Raw genomic sequence first — 8582 nt, 5'->3', positions numbered from 1 at the left:
CTAAAGATACGGTGTACGGGCATCAGCATAGCTTTGTACTGAAGGTACGGTGTACGGTCATCAACATAGCTTTGTACTGAAGGTACGGTGTACGGTCATCAACATAGCTTTGTACTGAAGGTACGGTGTACTGCCATCAATATAGCGCTGTACTAAAGATACGGTGTACAGGCATCAATATAGCGCTGTACTAAAGGTACGGTGTACGGGCATCAGCATAGCTTTGTACTGAAGGTACGGTGTACTGTCATCAATATAGCGCTGTACTAAAGGTACGGTGTACGGGCATCAGCATAGCTTTTGCTGCAGGTACCGTGTACAGGCATCAACACAGCTTTGTACAGAAAGTACGGTGTACGGGCATCCACGTAGCTTTGTACTAAAGATGGTATTCGGTCATCAGCCTATCTGTAGAAAAGATTAAGTTGAGCCATAGTCAAGTGTGCATTGCACTCATCGAAAAGCAGGAGCTAGGGGTATTTCCCCGGTACAATTGACCTGTAATACTGTACAAAGTTTCCGTCCTTCCGTCACTACCAATGAAAAATTAGCTCAACTGTTTATTGACTTCATGTAGCTAAACTGGAGATCACTTGCACTTGCACTTTTTCCGCAGCTGTGGACCCACCTGTTAACCTGGCCGTTACTGACGTCACGGAAGGAGGGTTCAATGTCACGTGGTCTCCATCCCGTGACCCTGACCTTCAGGGGTACCGTGTCGTGGTGCTGAGGCTGGACCTGACGACAGCTGCCAATCACAGCACGGACCGGGCGTCATGCATGGTGAACGGGCTGTCATCGGAAACTTATTACGTCATCGAGGTGACGTCACTGGTCCTGTCGGAGGGTCAAAGGTCACAGAGCGAGGAGGCGATCATGCGCGAAGTCACTGGTACGGAGTGCTTTGTTCCTCGTAATTAGTGGCCATATAAATTGAATTATAACTTAACAGAGACCATTATTGCAAATTTTGTCTCAATGGGCTAGGTACAAGTAACAACCAAAAATGGTATAGTTTATGAAAAAAAACAAGGTATATTTATCTTGTTTTAAATCATTTCATCACTTCCATCAGGTATTATCGTAAACATATCTAGTTCTATGCCTATAAGTTTAAGTTTAGCATCAGGCACGGTTCGAGATAGTCTCCGCGTAGTCTCTGCAAAAACGTAGAATTGCCCCAGGCACGTTTCTGGATACAAGTGGACTATCCAGAAAGTTTATGGATAGAAAACGGATCTGGAAACTGATTTTGACCGTGCATTTCCAGGAGCGCGTTCCTCCACACACCTGCAGTTCGTTGAAGTGACCGACTCCATGCTGGTCTTCACCTGGGTGCCTCCCGACGCGGCGGTGAGCGGGTACCGCATCATGTACGGGCAGGAGGAGGCGACGGAGCGGCTCATCCCCTCTCCGGGTCCCGACGCTAGATCTGCAGTCATCACGGGGCTCCAGCCCGACACGATGTACAAGGTGGCGATCACTACAATCGGAGTTTACCGAGAGAGCACGCCTCTAGTCGGGCAGAACAGGACCGGTGAGTACACTGAGTGGTCTTCAACTAGTTTGTTTGCAGCTCGTTTGGTGGCCTCAAGACGGTGTTATTGGAAAAGCAGCATCTAAGCCAAAATTTAACTAAGAAAAAATTATCTCTACAAAATAAGACAGGCATTCCGTTCCTTCACTTCTCCTTCTGATATATATATATACTGATATATATATACATATATATATATATATATATATATATAGAGAGAGAGAGAGAGAGGGAGAGAGAAAGAAGGCTTGATTATTATGCTAGGTATATGGTAATATTTTTTATCAATTTATTTATTTATTTATTTATTGTGTTCCCGTGACCACCCCACCCACCCCAAACTGGACCTCTGGGAAGAGCGGCTAAGTCCGACAGGGCATTCCAGTCTAAATAAAGGCCATTCATTTATTCATTCATTCATTCATTCATTCATTTTTTTATTCCAACATGTAATCACCAGACGTGGTGACGGCACACTCAAGTTTTCTTTCAACTTATATTAATGCCACCACCATCACAGGGGACAAATACATGACAGGACAATACTCATTTTCACCTGAGTGAAGTGAGGAAAGTCGTGTAAAGTGCCTTTTCCAAGGGCACAAGATAGGTGGCATGTCAGGACTCGAACCCAGGACCTCTACGTTTCGAGTCGCGCACTCTGCCGCTACACCACACGACCCCAAATTCATTCATTCATACATATCGTCCTTGTTGTCGTGGCTATGATATATTTCCTTGATTATTTCCCCCTTCTAGCGCCTGTGCCGACAATACCGAGTCCAGCTACTACAAGTGGGCAGACAAGTCGCATGACTACCGTCCTTTCCACAAGCTCGTCCTCAAGCACTCCGGTGAAGACGTCGGAGTCTGCAGGAGACCAGATATCGTCGGACGACGGTAGGTGGTCATCAGCGATGCTTTTAGACTAAAACCAGCACCCCCAGAGTAAAACCAGCTCCCCCAGACTAAAACTAGCACCCCTAGAGTAAGACTAGCGCCCCTAGAGTAAAACTAGCGCCCCAGAGTAAAACCAGCGCCCCCAGAGTAAAACCAGCGCCCCTAGAGTAAAACCAGCGCCCCTAGAGTAAAACTAGCGCCCCTAGAGTAAAACTAGCGCCCCAGAGTAAAACCAGCGCCCCTAGAGTAAAACCAGCATCCCCAGAGTAAAACCAGCACCAACGCCCCTAGAGTAAGACTAGCACCCCTGGAGTAAGACTAGCGCCCCTAGAGTAAAACCAGCACCCCTAGAGTAAAACTAGCACCCCTAAAGTAAAACTAGCGCCCCTAGAGTAAAACCAGCGCCCCCAGAGTAAAACCAGCACCCCAGAGTAAAACCTGCACCCCTAAAGTAAGACTAGTGCCCCCTTTTTGTGGCAAAGATCTTGGAGTATTACGTACAGAGATTAATGTATCAATCTGTTCTCTCAGATGACGCTGGAAGCGACAGTGATTACTCTTATGACAGTGATTACTATTATGACTCGGAGCCAGAACCGCCAATTCCTACAACAGAGTCCAACAAAGCTGGTAAGTTGGTGATTTACTTCCACGGAAAACGTAGTCATTCTTGTTCAGGCCTCTCTCTAAACACATTAGAGACATGTGTTTACTTGATGAAGAATGAAACAAAATGTAGAAAGGTAACATTTGGAAGGGAAATACATTATGTTTATCTTCACATAGTTAATAGTTAAGCTTAACAAACTACTGCGCTGTCTAATTTTTACTTAAATACATTCATATCATGGTGACCAGCTCCTCCAATTCTACCCTGCCACTTGCTACATAATATAATGGAGCACTACAGGGTACCTGCTACAGTACCAGTTACCATAGTAACAGCCGCCTGGTCCAAGTCATGTATCCCTTGTTTTTTTTGTAGAAGAAGTAGAAATGGACTAACAACGATAAACATAATAACATCCCTTCCGCTTTTTTTTGTGCACAGCAACAACGGCAACAAGCAGCAAATCACCGGATGACGTCAGGCAAACGTCATCATATCAGGTTTGCAGCTTTCAACAACATTTACTAGTAGTGCTCCATTTGAGATTTGTAGAAGACGAAGCAGCTCATATCAATAAATTTTTGCAGATTTTGGTTAAATGATAAAAGTAATGACATTTAACAACATACTGCCATGGGTGTATGTAACACTGGAGGCGTTTAGGTGACTCAAAGAGGATGCAAATGCACCGATCTCAAACTCCGTTTAGGTGGTTTAAAATGGTTTTATTGTACAAACAGTACCCGTGCAGTCGCAGCCTTGCAAGCAGTTACATATACATTGCTCAATGTGTACTTATATCTGTTGTTCCAATGATTGAAGCCTGTAGAGGTGATGACAACAGCTGCTGAGGAAAAGACAGAGGTACGTACAAAGCTCCGTAAGGCCACACCAATTAAATTTGTTAGTTCTCGGATTTTTTCAGGAAAAATATGAAGCGACAGGGCGAAAAAAATAAAAATAAAAACAGATCTAGGCAGCCTATTATAGTCCCAAATGCTACGATAGGAGGTATGAAGTCAACACAAAAGGCTGGTTCAAAATTTAAACGATGAATTTTGAACTTCTAATGATACCACTGCATTGAAAGATGGAATAACTGTAACGACTAGGACGAAAAGGACTGTTTTCAACTGTTCAGGGCAAAATATGAGCTTTTTGCAGTTGATTCTGAATGTTTTTTTTTTGCAAATCAGGAACAAATGAAGAGGCGAATCCGAGAACCAACAAATTAAATTGGTGTGGCCTAATTACAATTAAGATGTAACAACTTGACAGTTTAGATACGCTTCATGCTTGATTATTCACACAGGTCAAATGCAGGTCAACACAACTTTTGACATGATACAGTGCAGCAGCCATCATAAAACTCACTAAAGCCTAAGTTACAACTGAGGGACTAGCCTTAAGATCCATGCGAATAAATACAAGAAGTAAAAGTACAGGAAAACCCTCGTCTAAATATCTATCTATCTATGGCAATCAATCGAGATTTTTTTTTACAATCAGATACAGATTAATGTACGGATATACAGATACAGATTGTCCGAGTATGATGACCGTGTCAGTTCCTACACCTCGTCTAAGTAATATTTGCAAAATATGTAGCAAGATTTGTATCCGTGTGACAAAAGTAGACATTTATTTCCCGAATAACATTACCGTCATAATCTCGTTTCTCCATCAGTAGTTGGGTGTCAAATGAACGATGTTAGTCTTAGACTTGTTCAATGATCACTACCACATGCACAGATGCCAACAACTTTGAGAACAAAAATGAAACATGTAAACACACAAAGATGTTTTGCTCCAGATAAGAAAACAGCAAACATAGTGAGTACACAAATAGAATCCAGTTCTGATGTTTTCAAAGTTCTAATTTTGCTAATGACGATACCTACTGGTCTTATGCAGGAGGAAAAGGCACTGGACATGCTCCAGTCCATCACAAGCGCGCTGGATGAGGTCGACATGTCCGACCCGGTAACTCTAGAGTCTGTGGGAGGATGTAAGTACAGAAAACACAAGTTAACTAGTTCTGGAGTCACAGAGAGAAGATTGACACCAGATGACGGTCTGACGTCTTTCTTTCTTTACCAAGAGATATCATACGAGCAAAGGGTAGACTGGGTAAACGGAACAACGAATGAACCCAATGTGACTTTTAGATTAGCCATATAATCCATTTCAAACCAGTATATAAGTATTATACTCTCACGCATGGCCATAACATATTTTGTTTAAACATTGTGTTCTTGAATTCTTTCCTTTCACAGCTGTGTTGGAGTCCGTTGGCGCCCTGCTCGAAGGACCAGAGGAAGATGCGGAAGAGAAACCGGAAGACGATGGCTTCGCGGAGGACGAGAGTCTCTCTCCAGAGGAGCGCCTTCAAAAGGCTGAAGAAAAGAAACAAGAGAATGAAGCTAAGGTAGGAACAAGTCATTACGCTTTTCTCAACACCCTCCAACACCGTATCAACTCAATCCAAATGTGTGTTTTAATTGCGCATACATGAACAGCTGACTATTGCCATTGACTTGTATGGACAGCTGTGAAATTAACTGAATGTCCCAAGGGTATGCATATGAAAATAGTATCTTTGGAATGAGCTTTTAATATGTTGTTAATATGGTACTTAAACAATCTTTAGCCAACTGTTCACCATTAGTACACTCTGTATAATTTCAGATTACAGGACCCACTCTTATATGAACAATAGCTTATCGTCATAGGTAATAACTTTAATCGTTGCATCAACTTTCTTCATTTTACTTACAGAGACGCAATCTTGTCGAGGAAAGCCGCCGGGTCCTGGAGAAGATGGAAAATGCCATGCTAAAGACTCTGAAGCCTGGAGACCCACCTGTGTCGCTCACAAAAGGCGGAGTCACCCTGAGTGCTCAAAAGATTTTGGGTTCTGAGTTTGGGGGCCAGGTCGTGCAGACAGAGGAAGGAGGCTTCCAGCTTCCGTCTCAAGCCGCACTTTTCTCGGAATTGGACCATGCGCCGCAAAGTGTCACTGTTAAAGTAGGTGTCAGTGTCCTGCTCTAGTCATCAATGATCCCTTCCCTTCATTTCCATGGTGGGGGGAATATTGATGCCCAACATATTCATGCCCAACATGAGGTTCTTGTCTTTCAGATGAAGCAGTTTGACCAAAACCCGTTCACCTGGGGCTCCGGTGAAAACCAGGTCCGGACATCGGTCGTAGAGCTGTCCCTTGAACAGGACAACAACCAAGTAATGACCTTCCGCAACCTCACCGAGGACTTTATCATCACCATTCCCGGCAATCCCAATAACAAACCGGCGACAAAGATCATAACCATCCCTTCGGCCGGAAATAGAAGCGCCAGATATCATTTCTACCACCTCGCCGACATGGCAGAGGGATTCCTGGTCACCATCATACCGTTAAACGCAAGCGTAGTGTACCGCGTGTCGGGTAGACGCGGGGGCCGCCCTGACGACGAGAACTACAACGTGTCCATGGAAACGTACCTTCTTCCCGAGCAGTGTTCCTTAACGAAAAGCCTGAGTGGCGACGAAGGCGACACAGACAAGACAAAGGCATCAATGTTCATCCAAGGGGAGGAGGATCCAGGAGACTACTACGTCAAAGTTCAGGTTCTAGGTCAGCGTTTTGCATTGCCATTTGATGCTACAATGCATTAATGCTTTACATACTAGATAGGAGGACAACGATACATGTTGGTTAACATATCTTTTATTCAGAACAAAAAAAAATGTCTACGTAAAGAATTTTATGGATAATTGTAGCATTGGTTAGAAACCGAAAAAACACACCAAGACACTACAATAGTTAAATTTGTCGCCCGTACTAATATAAGGGATTATGTTGAATTTGTGTATTACTATATAGTCATTATTTGAAATCGGAATCTGATACAAAGAGAATATTTCTATACTAGACTATATATTTTGTAATTGCCTTATTTAGTTTTAGTCAACAAGGTACCGCTGGAAATATAACAGTCGCCTCTGTAAGCACGTGTCTAATTTTTATGAATGCACACTTTTAGCACTTACTGGTGCTGTCTCCATTTTTCAGGCCCAGTGACCGAGTGTGGCGTCGAAAACAAGTCTGGCCCTGGGGATGCCCGTGACTTCTTCGCCTACGAGATCCAGTGGGCCCGTCTGAGGTGTCTCTACTGGAACGAGACCCTGGAAGCCTGGATGGCAGACGGTTGTTCGGTAGGTACCGTCACAGTAACTGTTCTTTCTGTTGGTCCACATTTGGGTAGAAACTAAATTTATTGTACATGTATAAGCAGTTCATAGCACAAACGACATTCATATCTGGAGAAGTAACCGCGAAAATAGCGGCAATGAAAGCACTGCGACCATTTCCAGGTTTACAGTAATATTTAAATGCGAGAGGAACTAAACAAAGTCTAACTAATATTTAAGAATAAAATGTATCAAAATGTGATAATGACATCGCGTTTTTTTTGCCGTTCCCCACAGATTAGCAACCAGTCTAGTATCAACAGTACCGTCTGCCGCTGTAACCATCTAACAGCGTTCGGGAGTGACTTCGTCACGCCGCCCAACGCCATGGACTTTGGGAAGTTGGAGTTCAGCGATCAACGGTGCGGTTTCGACAACCGTTTGCGTGGTGTTCCGTTTCTGCGGGCTCGCAATGGTCCCTTTACAAGTGACCGGGGAATTCAAGAAGAAGGTACATTTACCCATTGATAAAATCTGCAAATACTGTAAATAATTGGTTTCTGATGTCGTCATAAAATGGACAGTTAGAGATGAAATGAATTTCGTCTTCCACTGCATTTGAGGAGCAATATTTACAACTTCTCTACAACCTTTCGTGATGTTTTATTGTTGTTTAGGTTTTTGCACGAGGCAGCCAGGTGACGCTGACCTTCAGCACGGTGGAACAGCTGGATACTGTGGAGCATGAAAACACCACCACTACCAAAAAACTGGGCCACGTTCTACTATGAATGTGCCTTTGTCGCATGACAAACGGATTACTTTGTGTGTGTGTGTGTGTGTGTGTGTGTGCGTGCGTGCGTGCGTGCGTGCGTGTCCGTGCGTGCGTGCGTATGTGTGCGTGCGTGCGTGTGTGTGTGTGTGTGTGCGTGCGTGCGTGCTTGTGGGTGAGTGTGCATGTACGCGCGCGCATGTGTGCGTGCGCGTGTACATGTGTGTTTGCGTGCGTGTATTTATGTATGTATAAATTATGTTTGTGTGTGGGTACATGTGTTCGTGCGTGCGTGTTTGTTTGTACATGTGTGTGTGTGCGTGCGTGTATGTGTGTTTGTGTGTATATGTTTGTGTGTGGGTACATGTGTGCGTGTTTGTGTATGATTGCGTTCCTGAGTGTGTACATGCATGTGTGCGTGCGTGCGTGCGTGTGTGTTTGTGTATGTGTGTGTGTGCGTGTGTGTGTGTATGTGCCTGTATGCGTGTGTGTGTGTGTGTGTGTGTGTGTGTGTGTCTGTGTGTGTGAGCAGCATAACTCGAGAAGACAATGATGAATTTATAAATGACAAT

The 8582-nt window shown here is 44.0% G+C and overlaps 1 protein-coding gene across 1 annotated transcript; it reads left to right on the top strand.

The window, feature by feature from the left end:
- Positions 1 to 416: 416 nt before the first annotated feature.
- On the top strand, positions 417 to 8109 carry LOC109471348 (sperm receptor for egg jelly-like). Its single transcript, XM_019770638.1, has 13 exons — positions 417 to 892; positions 1271 to 1537; positions 2297 to 2437; positions 2969 to 3067; positions 3489 to 3547; positions 3870 to 3911; positions 4962 to 5055; positions 5324 to 5475; positions 5826 to 6074; positions 6189 to 6681; positions 7120 to 7262; positions 7536 to 7749; positions 7916 to 8109. Exons 1-13 carry the CDS (start codon positions 781 to 783, stop codon positions 7984 to 7986), a joined length of 2136 nt encoding a protein of 711 aa, XP_019626197.1. The 5' UTR covers positions 417 to 780; the 3' UTR covers positions 7987 to 8109.
- Positions 8110 to 8582: the final 473 nt, after the last annotated feature.

This window comes from Branchiostoma belcheri, unplaced genomic scaffold, assembly GCF_001625305.1.
Source record: "Branchiostoma belcheri isolate BF01 breed outbred unplaced genomic scaffold, Haploidv18h27 scaffold25, whole genome shotgun sequence".
Taxonomy (NCBI): Eukaryota; Metazoa; Chordata; class Leptocardii; order Amphioxiformes; family Branchiostomatidae; genus Branchiostoma; species Branchiostoma belcheri.
The sequence above is the reverse complement of the archived record's forward strand: the minus strand, read 5'-3'. Positions and strand labels throughout refer to the sequence as shown.

Bases quoted from the DNA above. Each gene is read 5' to 3' on its own strand.
- LOC109471348 (XM_019770638.1), top strand. From the start codon at position 781: ATGGTGAACGGGCTGTCATCGGAAACTTATTACGTCATCGAGGTGACG. The intron at 3,068-3,488 runs GTAAGTTGGTGA...TTTTGTGCACAG, and splicing joins AACAGAGTCCAACAAAGCTG to CAACAACGGCAACAAGCAGC. The intron at 3,548-3,869 runs GTTTGCAGCTTT...CAATGATTGAAG, and splicing joins GGCAAACGTCATCATATCAG to CCTGTAGAGGTGATGACAAC.